The sequence below is a fragment of the Odocoileus virginianus genome, chromosome 29 (assembly GCF_023699985.2).
Source record: "Odocoileus virginianus isolate 20LAN1187 ecotype Illinois chromosome 29, Ovbor_1.2, whole genome shotgun sequence".
Taxonomy (NCBI): domain Eukaryota; kingdom Metazoa; phylum Chordata; class Mammalia; order Artiodactyla; family Cervidae; genus Odocoileus; species Odocoileus virginianus.
Genome location: NC_069702.1, coordinates 42445451 through 42467407, shown reverse-complemented (window position 1 = coordinate 42467407; position 21957 = coordinate 42445451). Strand labels below are relative to the sequence as shown.

At 40.4% G+C, this 21957-nt stretch overlaps 1 protein-coding gene and 1 pseudogene across 1 annotated transcript in view; one reads left to right on the top strand and one right to left on the bottom strand.

The window, feature by feature from the left end:
• Positions 1 to 3245: 3245 nt before the first annotated feature.
• SPMAP2L (sperm microtubule associated protein 2 like) overlaps positions 3246 to 21957 on the top strand; it is a 37234-nt gene continuing 18522 nt past the window's right edge. Inside the window, exons 1-5 of the mRNA XM_020890672.2 lie at positions 3246 to 3809; positions 14586 to 14616; positions 17993 to 18058; positions 20401 to 20529; positions 21721 to 21858. Of these exons, the coding sequence (XP_020746331.2) occupies positions 3353 to 3809; positions 14586 to 14616; positions 17993 to 18058; positions 20401 to 20529; positions 21721 to 21858 (821 nt within the window). The 5' untranslated portion in view covers positions 3246 to 3352. The remainder of the gene's footprint in view (positions 3810 to 14585; positions 14617 to 17992; positions 18059 to 20400; positions 20530 to 21720; positions 21859 to 21957) is intronic.
• Positions 9530 to 9994, bottom strand: LOC110135566 (small ribosomal subunit protein uS17-like; annotated as a pseudogene).

The following is a 21957-nucleotide window of genomic DNA, read 5'->3' as shown; positions in this document are numbered from 1 at the left end:
TCCAAAAGTCTACAAGCAGTAAACGCTGGAGAGGGTGTGGAGAAAAGGGAACCCTCTTACACTGTTGGTGGGAATGCAAACTAGTACAGCCACTATGGAAAACAGTGTGGAGATTTCTTAAAAAGCTGGAAATAGAACTGCCATATGACCCAGCAATCCCACAGCTGGGCATACACACCGAGGAAACCAGATCTGAAAGAGACACATGCACCCCAATGTTCATCGCAGCACTGTTTATAATAGCCAGGACATGGAAGCAACCTAGATGCCCATCAGCAGACGAATGGATAAGGAAGCTGTGGTACATATACACCATGGAATATTACTCAGCCATTAAAAAGAATTCATTTGAGTCAGTTCTAATGAGATGGATGAAACTGGAGCCCATTATACAGAGTGAAGTAAGCCAGAAAGATAAAGACCATTATAGTATACTAACACATATATATGGAATTTAGAAAGATGGTAACGGTAACCCTATATGCAAAACAGAAAAAGAGACCCAGATGTATAGAACAGACTTTTGGACTCTGTGGGAGAAGGCGAGGGTGGGATGTTTCAAGAGAACAGCATCGAAACATGTATATTATCTAGGGTGAAACAGATCACCAGCCCAGGTTGGATGCATGAGACAAGTGCTCGGACCTGGTGCACTGGGAAGACCCAGAGGGATCGGGTGGAGAGGAAGGTGGGAGGGGGGATCGGGATGGGGAATACATGTAACTCCATGGCTGATTCATGTCAATGTATGACAAAAACCACTACAATATTGTAAAGTAATTAGCCTCCAACTAATAAAAATAAATGAAAAAAAATTAAATGAATGGAGAGAGATATAACACTAATCAAAAGAAAGAAGCAGTAGCTATATTAATTTCAGACAGAGAAGACTTCAGAGTAATGAAAATTACCAGGGATAAAGAGGGCAATTATACATAAAGCACAAACAACATCAAACTAAAAAGCCTCTACATAGCAAAAGAAACCATCAACAAAATAAGAAAACAACCAATGGATTGGGGAAAATATTTGTAAACCACATATCTGATAAAGGGTTAATATTAAAAATATATAAAGAACTCATACACTCCATTACAGAAAAATATAAAGGACAAAGGACCTGAACAGACTTTGTTTTTTCTCAAAGAAGTTCTTTTATAAATAACAAGTACATGAAAATATACTCAACATCACTCATCATTAGGGAAATATCAATTAAGCAATGAGATATCCCCTCAAGCCTAGTAGAATGGCCATCATCAAAAAGATGAGATAACAAGTGCTGCCTTGGATGCAGAGCAAAGGGAATCTTTGGTACTGTTGGCGGGATTGTAAGTTGGTACAGCCACTGTGAAAAACAGTATGGAGGCTTCTCAAAAAATTAAAATAGAACTACCATATAATTCAGCAACTCCACTTCTGAGACTATAACCAAAGGAAATGAAAATACTAACTCAAAAAGATATCTGCACCACCATGTTCCTAGCAGCATTATTTACAATAGCAAAGACAGAAACAACCTAAGTGTCCACTGATGGGCAAATGGATAAAAGAATTTGTAGTGTATATGGTGGAGTATTATTTAGCCATAAAAAAGGAAATTCTATCATTTGCAACATGGATGGACCATGAAGCATTACGCTAAATGAAATAAGACAAGCAGAGAAAAGCAAATATTATATGATTTCACTGATATGTGGAATTTAAACAAAACAAACACAAACTCCTAAAAAGAAATCAGATTTGTGGTTACATGGATGGAGGGGTGTGGCCGGGGGCAGGGTGGGTCAAGGAAGGTGGACAAAAGATACAGACTTCCAGTTATAAGTTAGTACCAGGGATAGAACGTACAACATGATGATTATATAGCTTACACTGCTGTATGATATAAAGAGGACAGGGAGGAGAAGGCGAGGGTGGGATGTTTCGAGAGAACAGCATCGAAACATGTATATTATCTATGGTGAAACAGATCACCAGCCCAGGTTGGATGCATGAGACAAGTGCTTGGGCCTGGTGCACTGGGAAGACCCAGAGGGATCGGGTGGAGAGGGAGGTGGGAGGGGGGATCGGGATGGGGAATACATGTAACTCCATGGCTGATTCATGTCAATGTATGACAAAAACCACTACAATATTGTAAAGTAATTAGCCTCCAACTAATAAAAATAAATGAAAAAAAAAGAAAAGAGGACAGGGAGGCCTGGCATGCTGCAGTCCATGGGGTGGCGAAGAGCTGGACACAACTTGGCAACTGAACAACAACAATAATATACAGAAAAGTTGTTAAGTGAGTAGATCCCCTTAAGTCTAGTAGAATGGCCATCATCAAAAAGATGAGGTAACATGCTGCCTTGGATATAGAGCAAAGGGAATCTTTGGTACTGTTGGTGGGATTGTAAATTGGTACAGAATTTTCATCACAAGGAGAATTTTTTTCTATTTATTGTATCAATATGAGATGATGGATGTTAATTAAATCTATTGTGGTAATCATGTCACGATAGGTGCAAATCAAACCATCATGCTGTACACTTTAAACTTATACAGGGATGTTTATCAATTATTTCTCAATAAAACTGGAAAAATAATAGTTTTTTTTAAAGAGGGGGATTTCATGGTAAAGAGGTTAACTCTCTAAGCAGATATAATGATCCTAAACGGAAGTGTATGTGCTTTGAAACAGACTTCAGTTCAGTTCAGTCTCTCCGTCATATCCCGACTCTGTGACCCCATGGACTGCAGCATGCCAGGCTTCCTGTCCATCACAAACTCCCAGAGCTTGCTCAAACTCATGTCCATACAGTCGGTGATGTCATCCAACCATCTTATCCTCTCTCGTCCCCTTCTCGTCTTGCCTTCAACCTTTCCCAGCATCAGGGTCTTTTCCAATGAGTCAGTTCTTCGCGTCAGGTGGCCAAAGAATTGGAGCTTCAGCTTCAGCATCAGTCCTTCCAATGAATAGTCAAAACTGATTTCCTTTAGGATTGACTGGTTTGATCTTGTAGTCCAAGGGACTCTCAAGAGTCTTTTTCAACACCACAGTTCTGACTTAACACCACAAAAACAGATTTCAATGAGGCAAGAACAGCCGATCAGCCCACCCCTCCTCTCCTTTTCAGCTGCTTCTCATTTCTCCCGGGAGGAGCCCGGGTGGGCCCCAGCAGCTCGGAGTGTCGCCCTGGCAACCGGAGAACGCGCAGAGAGGGGCCCAGGGGCCGGGGCTTGTCGGGCGGTGGCCGCAGGCGGGTTGGGCTCGCTGGGGCTGGGTGCGGGCCGCCCGCATCCTCTTCCATCTTCTGGAAGGTGACCGGCGTCCGGCAGTCAACCAGCGGGAGCTTCTGGGCCGCCAATGGAGAGCCAAGAGTCTTCGGGTCCCTCTGGGCCGTCCGCTGGGCACCACACGGCAGAAACAGCGGCTCGCTCCGAAGCCCTCCAGAAGCCCCTTGTCGTCAGGATATTCGACGCGAACGAGCAGCCAGAGGCGTCTGAGGAGGCGGGGTTTTCCGAGGAGGCCGACGAGCAAGAGCAGCGAGGCGAGTCGGAGGAGCATGCGGAGTCCGACGAGATCCCCAGTCACCCCAAGCCCTATGAGCTCTACCAACCCTATGAGTCCCGCAAGCCTCTCAAACCCCATGCACCCTACGAGCCCCGTGCGCCCCGCGAGTCCCGAAAGCCCCAGGGGCCCCCTGTTCCCCGCGCGCCCCACAAGCCTCAAGAAATGGAGTTGCTTCCTAGAGCCGGCGTGATGGTCTCCCCATCTCTGCTGCTGAGACTCCCGCCACAGCTGCCGCCGTCTTCCCTGAGCGGTAGGTGTTGGGGTCTCTCCGGGGCACTGAGCAACCCAACCCCATCTAGACCTGGGGGCGCTAATGGGAAGGTTTGTCTGCAAGGGCCCATTTTGATTTAAAGGAAGGTGATACTTGTGTCATTTACCTACTGCTTTTCAGTGCCCTGTCTTTGGACGTAAAGAAGCCCTGATAGGAAATTGAAACTCTTGCTAATGAAACAATCTCTTCTTTCTGCCCTCTCTCCACCTGGTGACTTGCTAGCTGTCCTAATCACTGCCACTTTTTTTGAAGCCCTTCTTAAGACTTCTGTGCAGCTAGACATTGCAGTCCTCTGGGTTGCCACGTTGAACTATTATAGCACTATTATAGCACTTAAGATTTTTTATCACTATCTCAACTAGGGGAGGGATCTTTGGAGGGAAGACATTTTTGTCATTGTCACATGGTGGCACTCAGTAAATGCTATGATATTGTTAAAGATATAGTAACAAAACACTTACTGAGCAAAATTCAAAGAGTACATTTACTAAGTGTTTACTATATGCTCAGTCTTCACCAAGGTTCACAAGATAACAGGGCTGATGGGATTTTTGGGTATAAACATCCAGCTCACGTATGGCCTCTCATCGATGACTCCAGAACAATTCCTTAACCACACTGGGCTTCCAGTCCCTTGGCTGACCGTGTTTTATCTCATGTTCTCCTTGACTTGTCTTTATCAGTCTTGATTCTATGGTCTGTCATTTCAGTTGCTTACTCACAACATCTTCCACCACCCCACTGGCTCTCTGGCCATTCACCGTACTTCTGGGAAAACCTCAACCCTGGTTAAGCCCAACCAACCACCCTCTGCCTACACCTGAGCAGCTGACTCTTCCTGTACAAAATCACATAGCCCTACTGACTGCTTTTATTTCAGTTTCATGACCACAGATCTCAGCTGGTCACTTGGCACTGCCTAGCAAGCCTATTTTATTCACCTAGCAAATTAGTTCCCCTAATCTGTGAGAAGATGTCTAAATGTCTTCTTTACATCTCCTCAAGCCTTCACATCTTTGACTCCAAACAGCTGAAGACTTTGCCTCACACTTGAGAAAATAGAAGCAATGTCAATTAACTCCCTTATTTTTTTAGCACTAATCTATTGCCTTACATGAATCTGCATCCATGGATTCTGTCTCTTCTCATACTTCAGGGAAGAGTCACATCTCTTTCAATGAGAAGCAAATCTTCCACATGTGTTTTGGATTCCACTCTTGTCTCCTGAAGAACTTTGTTCCAGCAGTTATTCCCCTCTCTCCTACAGGATCAATTTCTCCCTTTCTAATGAATCAGACCCATGAGCATACACATACACTCTAGAATCTTCTGTCTTGAAGTAACCCTTAACCTCAGGTCTTCTTCAGACCTCCTTCCTTCAATCAGCTCCATTTTTCTGCAAATCATTGCAGAGCTTGTCAAAAGAGATGTCTGTACTCACTGACTCCTTTTTCTTGCCTGTAATTCTTTTCTCAGCCCACATAGTTAGGCATCTTTCTTATCCACTCCACTGAAACTGCTCTAGTTGACTGCCTTTCTGTCCACTGCCAACCCTGTTGTCATGCATGGAGATTTCAATATCCATATAGGTGATCCACTTGGCTTCCTAGTTCTTTGACCTCTTCATCGTGAATGACGGGATTTTTCACCCCATCTTAGACATCCACTGTACTGGCCTTTGATAATGTTGATTGCTGTACCATTTCCAAAATATCTATTTCAAGCACTTCCCATTTCTAATCACTTCCCATCTTTCCAGTTCACTTACTCTTCTTTGTACCCTCTCAATTCTTCAGCTTCAAAGGGACCACTAATCCACTGATGCTGTCCACTGTTCCAAGGGACCTCTAATCCACTGATGCTGTCCACTGTTCCAAGGGACCTCTAATCCACTGATGCTGTCCACTGTTCCAAGGGACCTCTAATCCACTGATGCTGTCCACTGTTCCAAGGGACCGCTAATCCACTGATGCTATCCACTGTTCCAAGGGACCTCTAATCCACTGACGTTGTCCACTGTTCCAAGGGACTTCTAATCCACTGACGTTGTCCACTGTTCCAAGGGACTGCTAATCCACTGATGCTGTCCACTGTTCCAAGGGACCTCTAATCCACTGATGCTGTCCACTGTTCCAAGGGACCTCTAATCCACTGATGCTATCAACTGTTCATTATATATCACTCACTACCTTATGTCTTTTTGTCTCTCCTTTCTCACTTTATAGTCCATGGTCTACCAATGGAATCACTTCCTTGCAAGTATTGGCTTCCTTGCCTCTCCCTCTATCTTTCTTGCTTATTTAAATCCAGTTCTTGTCTGCACTTGAAAAGATGAAAAGAGAGAGAGAACAAACAACTATGTTGGCTGATCTTTAAATCCATGACTGTAAACGTCAAGTGTGCTTTCAGTGCTGCTTGGCAATCATACTACATTTTCCTAATCAATCCATTATCTAACATGGAACCTACCAAACTACCAGGTTCTATACACATATACTCTAGCTTTTCTTTTGTTAATAATAGACAAACTGTCTTTGTTCTTACAATAAGCCATTCTCTCAACCTTTATGTTAGATCCTATCCCACCTAACTTTAAGCTCTTGGCTCCTCTCTTTCCCGGATCATTTTATTTCACTCTCAACTGGATCATTCCTATCAGCACAAAACTTGCAGCAATAACTCCTAGCTTGAAGAAACCAAACCTCCCCTTAGCCTTGTGTATCCTTCCTGGTACCACTCCTATTCTGTACTCCTTTTTCTCTAAAGTAATCTTCAAAATAGTTGTTTATGTGTTATTATTTCCATGTTCTCTCTTCCCATTCTCTTGAGAACCTACTTAACCCTCTACTTAGCTGAAGTTGCTCTAGTTGAGGTCACAATGACCTCTGCTTGCCAAATTCAATGACTGATTCTTCATCCTCATCTTACTTGTTTGATACTTTCACTCCTTTTTTCTTGGAGGTCTTTCTTTATTTGACTGCTGGATACCACTGCCTTCATCATTATCCTACCTCATCCATTGTTCCTGACTCAATTTCGTTTGCTAGATCATCTTTCTCTTCCCAGCCTCTCAGTTGAAGTGGGTGATGGCTTGGTGCTCTCAGATTCTTTAGACTTTCCTTGTTCCCTGGGCAGTGTCATTCATTCTAGCTTTAATTGTATGCTGATGACTTCCCAAATTATCTCCAGCCTCACTTTCTTTCTTTCCAGAGTTTTAGAACCAGTTGTCTTTTAGCATTCCTACTTGAATATCTAGTAGGAATGTAAAATTTAACATATCCCTAACTGAACTCTTGCTTTTACCCCCAAACTTGATCTTCCTCCATTGTTCCCCATTTCAGCAAATGACACCACCACTCATTCATCTAGGTGTTCAGGTCAAAAACCTGGAGTCATTCTTGACACCCGATTTTCCTTCACACTTTGCCTCCAAGCCATTAGCAAACCCTGATTTTGAAATATGTCATGACAATATCCATTCTTAACATCCAGACCTTCACCACCTTTGTAAACCACTGTCATCTCTTGCTTGATCTTGCCCCATTCATGCATCCCCCACTCTATTCCCACCAGTTCATGCTTCAGGTGGCATTCACAGGGATCCCTTAGAACATAAATTACACGCAAATTGTCTGCTCTCAGCTCTCCAGAGAGGGTCTCGTGTCACAGAGTTTGTAGCTGAAAGTCCTCAGCAGGCCTACAAGGCCTGATCTGACCGTCTCTCCAGCCTCCTGTCCCAGCACTCTCCCCTCCATCTCTGCTCTCCAGCCAGCAAGGGCCTCCTTTCTCCTTGCTCAATCGTTTCACTCGCTTTTTCTTCTGTCAGCTTGCTCTTCTCTTAAGTATTTGCACCTCCTTATAAATATGTACCTGATCACTCTGTCAAAAATGCTCTCTTTGAATCACTACAAATGACCCAATTTCACTCCTTTCTATGGCTGAGTAATAACCCATTGTATCTCTGCACCACATCTCCTTCAGCCGTTCATCTGCCAGTGAACATTTAGGTTGCTTCCATGTCCTGTCTATTATAAGTAGTGCTGCAATGAATATTGGGATACATGTGTCTTTTTAAATTATATAAACCCAACTTTTAGTGCTTACTCAGTTGCTAATGCTGTCTTAACATAGATAAAATCAGGTGAAATGGAGCATATATTTGAAAATAGAGAAAAAAGCCACGAAAGTGCAGACTGAGGGGTATAAGAGGAAACGTAGCTTCATAGGTAGCTTGGGGAGGTGATGTTTTCGAGCTCTAGTTTGCATGGAGGTCCCAGTATTTGTTGTTGTTACATCAGACAGAAGAGCTTGGCCTCTTCCTCTGCCTTCTCACCAGCAAGCAAAAGCCTTTCCCTTACTCTCCCATCTCTTGCCCACATGACCCAGAGCTAAGGCAGTGGGGAGCGCAGTGTGAGGGAGCTGTGCCTGAGAGAAGATCAAGGAAGAATGAAGAGTAATAATGATTATATAGCTTAACCTGTCATGTCAAAGAACATCCCAATGTCTGTTTACATGGTCATGCCCAGCATAGAACTTGACTACTTTAAGGCCAGTCTTCAAAACCATCATGTACCTAAAACAAGCACAAATTTTACTTTAGAAAGCCCTGAGAAGTAATGTAGGTTTTACAGAAGTATCTTCCAGGGGATTATACCATCTCATGCAGAGCAAAGCAGGCTAAAATGTTCTTGAGACACATCTCTTCCCAAGTCCCTGTCACCATGAGAGCTATTCCCCACAGATACCTTTCCTCTTCCTCTCAAGCTCCAGCTTGCCTCTCTCTTGCCCCCCTAGATCTGTTCTGAGAGGTGGTCCCTGCCTTTCCTTGATAGATCAGTGGTGTCCTGGTCACACCTGAAGGCTGAGCAGCTCAAACATGGGCTCCTTAAGAAGACGGGGTAGAGGAAGGTGGAGAATAGCTATAATTTCATGTTACAAACGCTTCCTGCTACACACAGAGGGAATCCAGTGTAAGGGGTGCCCCCATCAGGGAACAGCTTTGATCATGCCTCCTCCCAGCAGATGGCAGCCTTCCCCAGAAGATGGTTTGGAGCACAAGCCAGCTCGTTCCACTTGCTGGCTTGGTGGCAATGTGAGCGGTGTAGTTTGTGTGCTGTGGAATAAAATACAAATCTCTAAAGAGCATAGTACAGCAATAACATTCCGATTATCTCTTAAAGGGGAGATGCTTTTCACCATCCTGCTCAGAATCCTTTCGGGGCTTCTTCCTGTCGGCCTTAGAATAAGAGGTTCCTCCAGGGCCCATCATGATCTGACAGTGAAAGTTAGTTACTCAGTCGTGTCCAACTCTTTGCAGGTCTCTGGACTGCAACCCACCAGGGTCCTCTGTTCACTGGGTTTTCCAGGCAAGTGTACTGGAGTTGGTTGCCATTTCCGTCTCTAGGGGATCTTCCCAATCCAGAGATCCAACCCACATCTCTTGTGTCTCCTGCATTGCAGGCAGATTCTTAACCTGCTGAACTAACACTGCTGTATGCAAGCTCTTTAGTTGCCACATATGGAATCTAGTTCCCTGACCAGGGATCAAACCCTGGCTCCCTGCATTGAGAGCATGGAGTCTTAGCTACTGGGCCACCAGGAAAGTCCTTCTTGTATCGCTCTGCGAAGTACTTTTTTTTTTTCTTCCTGAATGGGAAAATAACTTTATTTTGCTTGGAGTAGTAGGCAGGGGTCCAGTCTTAGAACTTCTGAAATTGCATCTTGGTGCCAGCAGCCTTGGCGACCTCCACGTTGAAGCACAGTCTTGCTCAGAGGCCGGCCTTTACCCACTGTGACAATGTTGAGGATCTTGACATCCCTAAAGCAGGAGGAAAGGTGCATGGACATATTCTTATGGTACGAAATGACTGGTGCTTTTGGGTAGTGGAGGTCATCTCAGTGATGCCACTGGTCCTCTGCATCTTCACCTTAGCCACTGAACAGGATCCACGCTTGGATGGAGATGGTACCATTGGAAAAGAAAGGGCATTTCTTCTCCATGTAAGTGCCCCCCAGGCCTCCTTTGGTGTGTTGAAGACCAGACCAATGTTCTTGTTGTATCGTGGGACCTTCTCCTTGCCAGTTTCTCTAAGCAGGACCCTTTTCTTACTTTGGAAGATGATCGGTTGTGTTTGGTAGGCATGCCCAGTCTGAATGTCTGCCATCTTCCTGGCCACTTGAAAAAAGGTTCTGCAAAGTATTTTTGTCCTCAGTTTACAGATGAGGAATCTGAGACTAGGTAGTCTGTGGGTCTGTAGTGGTGGGACCAGCGTTCAAAGCCCTGTTGGTTCGATCCAAAGCCTGGAATATCTCAGTGGCTAGACTGGAGTGAGAGTGGGGATCCCTGGGAGAGAAGAATGGGGGAAAAAAAGTACTGGGAAAAAGGAGCTGGGAAATATTTTAGGGACGGGGAGTGTTACTGGAGTTGTGCTCAGGAAGGTCTGCCCCAAGGATGGACTGAATGCGTGCAATGCTGCCCTCGCCCCCAAAGAAATATGGCTGCTTGAACACTGCTATGCCCGGATCATGGCTCCAGCCACATTCTGGGGATTTCAGTGTGAGCACTTACTTAGTAGGAGAGGGAGCTTGATGCTATTGGAAAGAGCACTAAACTAGGAGGTAAGAGATTTGGAAGTTACTTTTGGTCTTGTCATAGGTGCGTGTTTCCTTTCTAGTGAAATGAGATGTGTGAACTAAGCACTCTTACAGACATTTGTAAATGCTGAGAGTCTGGATGTTAATACAACTGCTTAATTTGATACAGCAAGGTGTTGCCAAAGTGAGATTACTATAGATTCTTGAATATAAGGAAATTTGAAAATATTCTGGCCAATTTGAATAAATAATCGTTTAGGGAGAAAGACAGAATAGACAAATATTTATTTAGAATTTGTTAACTTTGCTATACCTATAAAATTAAAATAACATTAAAATAAATGATATAATTTAGAAATAGTTATTTCTAATGTTATATTTCATGGAAAAACAGTTTTATTCAACTTTTTCACTTGCATGCTTAATACCAGTATGGTTACCTCTTGACTAATTTAACAGTTTTTCCAGAAAAATCATTTTTATCTCTACAGTTTTATTATAGAAATATTGAAATGCACCCAAAATAGAGAATGTTATAATACACCCCCCATCTAGTTTTAATATTTATCATTTTGCTAATCATTTCATCTAGGCATTCTCCTGCCAACCCTTCCTACTATACACACACGTGTGCGCACATGCACACATGCACGCATACACGTTTTGGGGCCTCCTGTAGGACAAATTGTTTTAAGAAAATGCTAGACAGCATGTCATTTAGCCCATAGTATCTTGTATGCCTTTCTAATTACTGAGGACTTTTTTAAAAAAACATAACTATCGTGTCATTATTTTCACTTCAAATCTACAATCATTATTTAATACCATCTAATACCTGTTAAATATTTAAACTTTCTTAATTGTCTCTGCCTGCAATGCAGGAGACCTAGGTTTGATCCCTGGATGGGAAAGATCCTCTGGAGAAGGAAATGGCAACCCACTCCAATATAGTTGCCTGGAGAGTCCCATGGACAGAGGATCCTGGTGGGTTACAGTCTAGGGTGTCATAAAGAGTCAGAACAACTGAGTGACTAGCTTTCACTTTTAGTTGTCTCAAAACTGTATTTTTACAGCTAATTTGTTCTAATAAGCCCTCAAAAAAAGGGTCACATGGCTCTTCTCTGTTACTTTTTAACACTAACTCTAATCTTCTCTCCCTTTTTAAAACACGGTTGTTAGAAAAATTGGTTAAAATATCCCATATTCTGAATTTAATTTGTTTTTTGTGATGTCTTTAACTTGTTCTTCTAGCTCCTCTGTTTCTTGCAAAGCATATAGATTGAGAGACTTGCTTAGATTGAAACTACATTGTTTTGAGCAAGAATTTTTCATAGGTGGTACGTGGGGGCACATGGTGTCAGGCTGTCCCATTTGCGATGATTCTCAGGTTGACAAGTGAGTTCAGATGAGGTTGGCTTCATCCCTCCTTGATGAAGTTCCCATCCATATTTCAGCAGCCAGTTTCAGTTTTTGCCTAGATTCCATCATAGCATTAGGGATAAGACAGGTCCCTTTTGAATCTGTCTTTGATGCTGTTCCTGGCTATTGTTAGGAACCCATTCATGTAACGCAACAGAACTCTTAAAAATTTCACTCTGTAGCTGTGCTTCTATCTTCACAGTACAATCACCTCATTCTTTGTGTTTTGTCTTTCTTTTTGCTTTTTAAAATGATGTTTGTTCAAAGCAACATCCAATGCTTAAGGTTACAAAATTATATCACCAAAATATTATTAAATCTGTATTAAATTTCTTTACCTCTTCCCTCTTTTGTAAAATACAGATTTAAACTTCAGTTGTATGGAGAGCTCTATAATTATTCCATTCTAGCATTAACTGAAGTTATTTCGGGCTGCTGTGTTTTTGTTTGCCATTTCTTTGCTGGGAAGATAAAGTAATTGAGGAAGTGCTTCCTAAGATGAGTTCTTACAAGGACTTGCGTGTAAGGTAACCACTTTTCTGAGAAATAATTTTTGGGAACAAAATCTAGCCTTATATTCAGTTATTATGATACTTTACTGAAAACTTCTTATTGTTTAAAATTTATCTTGGTTTCATGTAATACATATATCAAAAATAAAATTTGAAGAAGGAAAAATCTAAGAAAATAAGATTTTCTTCATCTTTTCATTATCAAGTCTTATAATTTATTTTATGTGTGTATAAAACCATTGAGAGACCTCACAAGAGGAGTTTCTTTCAGATTTCATATTAGGAAAAGTTTATGGCTTTTGCTTTCAGTGGTAAAATGTTCAGATATAATGGTACATGACTTTATTTTACATTCTTCCTTTGTTTTGTATTTTTATTTCCCTTCTTCCTCCACCTTTTTTCTACCTGTTTTCCTGAATTTTTCATCTTAGAGAATATCCTGTTATGTGTTTATGTAAGCAATCTCAAATCCTTTTAGAAATGAGGGGGAGGGTATAAAGGCATAAAGAAATCAGTGAAAATCCATGTGAATACATGTTCACAATCAGGTTTTCATTGCATTAATGTTCTTTTCATAGTTGGAGCCCTTGACAGTAAATTACTTAAACTTTACAATTACTCAAACTTAATAGTTACTTAAACTTTTCCTTTACTTATAGAAATTTAAGCAGAATCCTAATTTTAAAATTTTTAGCATTAATTATTTAATTTGCCCAAGATTGAACAGTTGAGTAAGTAACAAAACTGGGGTTTAATCCATGTCTGTCTGGTGTCAGAGCACACCCACTTTCCTTTACCCTGAGCACTCCAGACGGTAGGAGATGTTATTTCAGAGCTCCCAGATATGATTAGAAACTCTCCAGGAGAAACTGGAACAATTTGTCCTAAAGAGGCCTACTGTAATAGGCCTTAGGATAAGGCCTATATTTGCCCACATTAAAAAAGAATTTCTAAACATGAATTGTAATTTGCTTCCATTTCATCCATTTTGGATAATACAGGTGTATCCAGCTTTTTAGATAATGGTGCTAAAGATACCACCATTAACATTTTCGTGCATAAGTCTTTGCCCACACTTGTACTTACTTCTTTAGAGGACTAAAGAAAGTACTCTGAAGTACTTCCAAAGTACTCTAAAGAATACGTACTTCTAAAGTACTCTATAAAGTACTTCTATTTTAGAAGTAGAATTAGGTTAAGGAAGGTAAGTATTGCTGACTCATACACCAAATTATCTTTCACAAAATGAACTAGTTTAAATATCCACCAGAAGCATGGAAATACTTATTCATCTGATCCTTTCAGCATTGTTATCCTTTGTAAAAACTTTTTGCTAATGTGATAGGTTTTTTTAAAAAAAATCTCATTCTTTATTTGCATTGTTTTGATTACAAGCAAGTTTGAACTTTTTATATTTATTAGCCCTTCACATGTCTTCCTCTTCTTTGAACTCCTTTTCTTTGTCTATTTAACTTTTGACACCTTTTTAGTGTTTTTCTTATTCATCTGTACTTTTATACTCTTCAGATATTAAGAGTTTATCATTTTGTTACTACATATTTCTCCCAATTTTTGTTTTCTAAGGTTTATTTTTTGACACACATTTTAAGTTTTAAATATTCTAATCTGTATGTTTCCTCTCTATCTTTCATCACCTTTAAGGCAGATTAAAATCCAGTCATTAAGTAGATATTCTTTTATTTTTACTCTAATTCGATTTTTTAAAAAGAAGGAATGTAACTGTTTGATTTACCTGTGGTTTACTTTGCCAAGGTGTGCTGCGCTCAGATTCTGTCGTGTCTGACCCTTGCGACCCCGTGGGCTGCAGCCCGCCAAGCTGCTCTGTCCATGGGATCCTCCAGGCAAGAAGACTGGAGTGGCTGCCATGCCCTTCTCCAGGGATCTTCCCAACCCAGGGATCGAACCCAGGTCTCCTGCATTGCAGATGGATTCTTTACCATCTGAGCCACTTTGGCCTTTCCCCCAAATAGTTATTTTTCCTAGTCCCTTTGTTTATTGATTTGTAATGGCTATTTTTAATCATATCTTTGATTTTTAAAAACTTATTTATTAGACTGCCATGGGTCTTAGTTGCGGCTTGGGAATCTTCCATCTTTGCAGCATGCTGGTCTTTTTTAGCTGTGGCATGTGGACTGTTTTAGTTGTGGTGTGCAGGAATATCTTTGATTCTTATTGAATCTTATTTTTGCTTTTACTTTTCCTTTTGCAGATCCTGGTCATTGTGACTTTGTAAGGAAACGGTAAGAGTATAGATATAGCACTGTTTCCCTAGACTTTACTAGCTAAACGGGGCACTCAATCTGGGGCATTTGAAGTGAAAGCCTCTCTTGGGGGTTTTGAGGAGATTCGTGTTCTTTCCCTGTGTCAAAAGGCCCTTTTCTAGGGGCAGCTCCCTTGGGAAGAGGAAAGAAGAGAGATAAAGTGGTTAGGACAGAGGCGTGGGAGCATTCCCCTTAGATTTGCTTGGTGTTTACCTGTCACTCAGGCTGTGCGTGCCACTTAACAGGGCTGAACCTAAAGGTCCAAGGCCCTGAAGGCACTTGGGATCCTGCACTCACCATCTCATGTCATAAACCTTGTGAAGCTTCACGTTAGTACGTCTCAATCTCCTCTTGCCTCTAACTCAAAATTCAGTCGCTAATGAAATTTCAAGAAAGTGCCTTCTATGAAAAAAAAGAAATGTGTGTGTGTGTACATGCAGTGTACAAACTAGATGTCTCCTGAAAACAGATGCTAATTCTTGATTTGGTTAAGATATACTTAGATGAAGTAATAGAAAAAAATCATTCAAGAGAAAATATTAAAGGTTCATATCAATGGCTTATATAGATGAGAAGTAAATAATGCCAGATTTTATTTTTTCACTCTTTTAAAAAGTGAGTTGTAATTATTCATATTGTTATCGTTTACCATCTACAGTTATTGTTATTGGTTGGACTTAGTTTGCATTTCCTAAGTCCTATATTTTCTCGTTGTTTTTTCCTCACCTCTTTTAGGCATGCTCCCTTATTTTTATGTACTACTTTGCTGTTTAAATTTTATTTTCTCACAGGAATCCTGAGAAGTTGATAGGGTGGATATAATCAACTAGATTTTCTGAGAGAAAGTGAAATTCAGAGTAATCATGTCACTTTCCCAAGGTTGTAAGATGACTAGGCAGCAAATCTGGTAAAACTAACCTTTACTGAGTATTATTGAATATCCACTTAAAATACCAAATTACTTCAAATAAATGCGTGCCAAGTGAGCAGACTCTCCTATTACTAAATAGACAGGGAAATCAGTTACATCTGGAAAGTTTTTATACTTAAAAAAAGACTATGAAGAGTGTTTCTTTAAGTGTTTTTGTTGTTATATTATTTCTTGCTTTCGTTTGATTGGTTAATTTGGTTTGTTTCTGTGAGAAAATTTTGTTCTCTATTATCTGTGCCTGTCCCAATTCTCTAAATAATCTTGTTAAACAAATGTGCTGTACCTGATGGTTTTAAAAGAAATATTTAGTATAAGCAAAATATGCATGGGTATTCAGTCACTCAGTCATGTCCAGCTCTTTGCAACCCCATGGACTGTAGCCTGCCAGGCACCTCTGTCCATGGAATTTTCCAGGCAAGAATACTGGAGTGGGTTGCCATTTCCTACTCTAGGATAAGCAAAATAGTCAAGTGTAAAAGAGCATTCTGACCGAAAGAAAGAATTATTTGAATTACCCCATCAATTCAGACATGAAATTGTTTCCTAGTTGTTGCTATATAAACATATATTTATTGCTCTGCTCCTAAGGTAAGAATTTCCAAAATTTTGTTAGCTATTGGTAAACTACAGGAGATTAATTATCAGTGAAGACATGTAACAGCAAAGTAATCCTCATTAAAAAATAAATCTGCCTTCAGGAGTTCAGATCCCTCCACCACATTCTTTTGTTTCTGCACAGGATCACGAGTAGATGTAATGTAATGTAAGGTAATGTAATACTTCAGAGAGAGGGCAAGCCTGCATTAAGATGAAGAGATGTAAGTCGAAGACGTAGCTTTGGTGACACAACACACAATAAGTGAATGATCACACAGGATTAACAGGTGTTAATGAGATAATTTCCAATTAAAGTAACAATACAGTTTAACTATCTATATAAATATAATGGAGAAACTGTCAGTAGTCTGATATATAAAATGATGCATTAAAATAATATTATTTAGGTGGTGAAGAAAAGGTAGAGAGGGAAAACCTGGCTTAGAGGTGATGATGGAGCCAGGAGCTAAATTGCCTGCAAAGATTCATGCATAAGATGTTTTGTCTAGCAAACCATAGTTTGCTTTTTCCGCCACCTAGCCACCCAACGTCCCTGGAAAGTTGGTTCAGGCCATGATAGCAGGGTTTGAACAGTACTTAAATGGCAAAATCATTTTTTTTAAATTGAGTAAGGGTGTAGTTTTTTTCTTTTCCCCTGGCAGTGGACAGTATCTTCATTATTTCCAGACAATAGCAGACATGGCTTGGGGCAGGGTACATTGTATCAATTACATATGTATGTGTTCAGTCACTCAGTCATGTCCAACTCTTCGACACCATGGATTGTAGCCCACCAGACTGCTCTGTCCATGGGATTTTTCAGGCAGGAATATTGGAGTGGATTGCCTTTTCCTTCTCCAGAGGGAGATCTTCCCCACAGAGGGATTGAACCTGTGTCTCCAGCATCTCCTGCCTTGGCAGATGGACTCTTTACCACTGAGCCCCCTAGGAAGTCCATCAATTCCATATCAGATCTCAAACATTTAACCGCTGAAGAATCTTTTGGTTATCTCAAATCACCATCACAATCTCATGTTTGGAAAGATTTGTTGTTATTGTTCATTAACTTCTGCTGAGGATAGACATAGTTAGTCACATAGCTGCAAATAGCTGCAAAGGAGTCTGGAACATGCAAAGGAACACATGGATACTTGGGGACCACAAACTGTCTCTGCTGTAGGTGGATTCAGAATAGTCAGGGAATCGGGTGCAGAGGTAGGTGGGAGGGGGGATCAGGATGGGGAATACATGTAACTTCATGGCTGATTCATGTCAATGTATGACAAAACCCAGTGCAATATTGTAAAGAAATTAGCCTCCAACTAATAAAAATAAATGAAAAAAAAAAAGAATAGTCAGGGAAGTCTAAGGAGCAGAATAGGGCAGGACGGAGGTTGAGTGCTACCCAGAGTATATTTTGCCCGTTTCATAGTTTACCTGAAGCCACAAATTCTGTTGGAAATTTTCCTGTACAGTCTCTTCAACATCCAGTGCTATCAAGCATTTACAAATTTACTTACTATGAAAATTGAGGGTTTTTGCCAGTAAGTGTACATTTTACTTGGATTCTTCTGGAGATAGTACCTTCTTGGTCTTATTGTGTATTTATTGTCTTTTATTGTATAGCATATTTTTAATGGTTTTAAAAGTGAGAATTTGAGGTTCACAATATTATTGAATATTTTTAGTTTTTTTTAGCACTCTTCAAATCCTGTATAATAGGACCTGGGTTTTTATTTCTCCCTCAGATGAGATTCGTTTGATTGCATATAATGTAAACATATTTGTTAAGCATCCTCATTGAATTAATCTGTTGGTATTTGTTAGTTCTTTTTCTAGGAAGAGAATTCAAGATCTTTCTAGGCCTAAGAAACAATGGGGAGCCCCAGATAGGTAAGGTAATGTTATGTAGTCTTGTTTGTGATGATTATTCCTTATATTCAATAAGTATTATTTTTACCTGTCCACTTACTCTGCATCCTAGCACCTCTGTGCTCAAGTGGAGCCACTGAATCAGTATTATCACCTCAGCTGAGTCAGCACAAGGAAATCAAACCTTACTTAGGTCAGTGATTCTCAAATTTGTCTGCACACTGGAGTCATCTGGAAAATTTAAAAGCTGACTGATTCTTGGGTTCCATCCCCAGAGACCTTGACTCACTTGGACTGGGACACAGTCTAGACTTCAGGAGTGTTCAAGACTCCCCAGGTGATCCTAACAGGCAGGCAGGTTTGAGAATCACTGTCCCAGGGCATTATTCTACACACATGGGACACACTTGTGTCCATCCTCCAAGTTCGCATTTGCAGCTTCTAACATCTGGCCCTGTGTCTTCTAGTCCTCTGCCAAGAGCACACCTGTCCTCTGGGGTCTCCAGCAGGCTGGACCCACTGGCTTTTCATTCCTGGTCACAGGATGTCCCCTTTTCTTTTTTGCTTTCTGAACAAAGCCTGATTTTTTTTTCCCTCATCCGTTGATCTTTTATTTTCTAAATTAATGGATTTTATTTTTTAAAGCAGTTTTAGACTTACAGAAAAACTAAAGTACAGAGAAAGTTTCTGTATTACCACCCCTCCCCTAGTTTCCCCTATTATTAACATTATTAACTTGCATTGGTTATTCGCTCAGTCGTGTCCGACTCTTTGTGACCCCGTGGATTGTAACCTACCAGGCTCCTCCGTCCACGGGATTTTCCAGGCAAGAGTACTGGAGTGGGTTGCCATTTCCTTCTCCAGAGGATCTTCCTGACCCAGGGATCGAACCCCGGTCTCCCACATTGTAGGCAGACACTTTACTGTCTGAGCCACCAAGGAATTCTGTTAACTTGCATTAGTGTGGTACATTTGTTACAGTTAATTGAACAAATATTGAACATTATTATTAACTAAAGCCTATAGTTTACATTAGGGTTTACTTTTTGTGTTGTACAGTTCTCTGAGTCTTGACAAATGTGTAACATTGTGTATTCACACTATATTATTTTACAGAATAGTTTCACTGCCCTAAAAATTACCTGTACTCCACCTATTGATCCCTCTCCCTCTTTCCCTTCTCTCCAAACCCCTTGCAACCACTGATCTTTTAACTGTATCTATAATTTTACCTTTTCTGGAATGTTATGTAGTGTCGGAATTGTACAATATGTAAATTTTCAGACAGGCTTCTTTCACTTAGCAAAATGCATTTAGTGTTCCTCCACGGCTTTTCGTTGCAATAGTACATTTCTTTTTAGCATTGAGTAGTGTTCCATAGTCTGGATGTACCATAGTTTATTCACTTACTGAAGGACATGTTGGTTGCCTCTGACTTGGTGCAATTATGAATAAACCTGCTGTAAGTAGTCATATGCAGGTTTTTGTGTAGATAAAGGTTTTCAAGTCATTTGGGTAAATAGCTTGGAGTACAATGACCGGATCATATGGTAAGACTATGACCTCAGCTTTGTGAGAAACTGCAGAACTGTCTTCAAATGATCTGTACCACTCTTACCACCACCAAATGGAAGTTCCTGTTGCTTCACGTCTTCACCAGCACGTGGTGTTATCTGTGTTTTGTGTTTTAGCCCTTTTAATAAATGTGCAGAGGTGCCTCATTATTTTAATTTGCAATTCCCTAATGACCTGATGTTGAGCATATTACATATGCTTATTTGCCATCTGTGTATCATCTTCTTTAAAGTGTTTGTTCACATCTTTTGTTCACTTTTTAATTGGGTTGTTTCTTTTTTATTGTTGAATTTTAATAATTCTTTGTATTTTTGAATGCCAGTACTTAATCAGATGATATAGACTGAATGTTTGTGTCCCCCCAAAATTTACATGTTGAAATCCCAAGCCCCAGTGTGATGGTATTTTGAGGTGGGGTCTACGGGAGTTAATTAGATCTGGTACAGTGCTTCACCCAAAGTGGGGCCACAGTGTGGATAAGTGGTGTGTCCATTTTATGATGATCTTACTGTAATTGCAGTGTCCATTACATGATGGCAGAAACAGAACTGTCTCTGATAGATTCATTTTTGGTCATCACCTTTTAAGACAGTAGATAAAACAGCCTTGTTCTTGTTTTAACTTCCATAAGCAGTTTATCAGCTCCTGCTGCCTGGAAATTGTAAAATTTTATTATAGAACCATTCTTGAAGTGTAGTAAAATCAATAGAGAAGCCACCAAGAGCCATTACTAAGATGTCAATTATCAGTGAATTTTCTTACCATTTTTTTTTTCTGATTTTTAACAGAAAACTGTTTTGGGGGAATCAAGATCCTATTCTCCCTGTTTCCCAGAGTGCTTTGAAAGCTCAAATGACCCGAAGATTAGAGAGCCTTGCCCAGCCTAAGGAAGTCTCCCACCGATATGTACCTAACAGGTTAGTATTTGTGTGTTTCCAGGTTGTGTGTTTTCAGAAACACAAAATTTATTAAATATTACGGATTCTATATCCATTACCAATCTGATGCTACAGTAAAACTTTTCCAGAGCAACATCTAATATTTAGCTACTGCAGACTTGTATTATATCTTACAGTTTCTTGGCTTATCATGATTTTGACTTTTTAATGAAATGAGGGTGTTATGCAAGGATATATACCAGGCTTCCCAGGTGGTGCTAGTGGTAAAGAACCCAGCTGCCAGTGCAGGAGACATAAGAGATGAGGGTTCGATCCCTGGGTCGAGAAGATCTCCTGAAGGGCATGGCAACCCACTCCAGTATTCTTGTCTGGAGAATCTCTTGGACAGAAGAGCCTGACAGGCTACAGTTCATAAAGTCGCAAAGAGTTGGGCATGACTGAAGCGACAGCGCACATGCATGTACAATATATAATGCTATTGTGTTATATACTGTATATATTGTGTTATATACTATATACTATATATAGCACAATATATAACACTTATTTTATTCATGAAACTATGAATTTTGTATAGCACCCATGGGCATGGTTATAATGAGTTGAGTAGGGCATCTAAAAGTAATAATGTTGTTAAGACTTTTGAGGCTCTTTGCAAAATTGTTTTCGTTGGATGTTTGTTGAATGACTGGACTTTCTGCTAGTTGGCACTTTGAGGAAAGATGATAAGGTATGGGGAGGATGGGTACAGGCATGAGGGAAGTTAAAGAAAAAATTGAAGATAACCATTATTTGAAGTTTGGTTTATATGATAATTGAAGTAGCCATTTCTCTACCTCCTTCAATATACAATTTAGTTAAAAGTCAGCAAACTTTTTCTGAAAGGGGCCAGATGTAAAATTGGCCATAAATTGTCTGCTGCAACTCTGAGAAAGCACCTACAGACATATGTAAACAATTGTGCCTGTGTTCCAACAAAATCTTAGAATCTTTGCATCTGTATTCATAAGATATTGATCTGTAGTTTTCTTCTAACGTCGTTCTTTTTGTAGTGTGTTTGTTTGTGGTAATGCTGTCTTCATAGAATCGGTTGGAAAATGTATAGAATTTATTTCTTCTTTGTGGGCTCCTATTACACTGTTAGGCTGGCTGGATTTGGTAATTCAAATTCATGCCTGTTTCACTCACTTTCTTTTCTACAACTTGTAGGGTTCAATATTATTATAGCTGCGGTAGAGAGTCTGTAATCTTGGAGATCCCCTCTCCTGCACTGTTTCACCAACCTTCCAAAAGGATCCAGAAGCTGGCACAGCCCAACAGATACAAGAGAGGGTACCTAATAGACAGGTAGAGTGCCTTGAGAATCTCTGTAAATTCTCATCTGATTTGGTGACTGTCACAGTATTGTTGCTCTTATCTGACTATATGCAATTTCACAAAATAGAA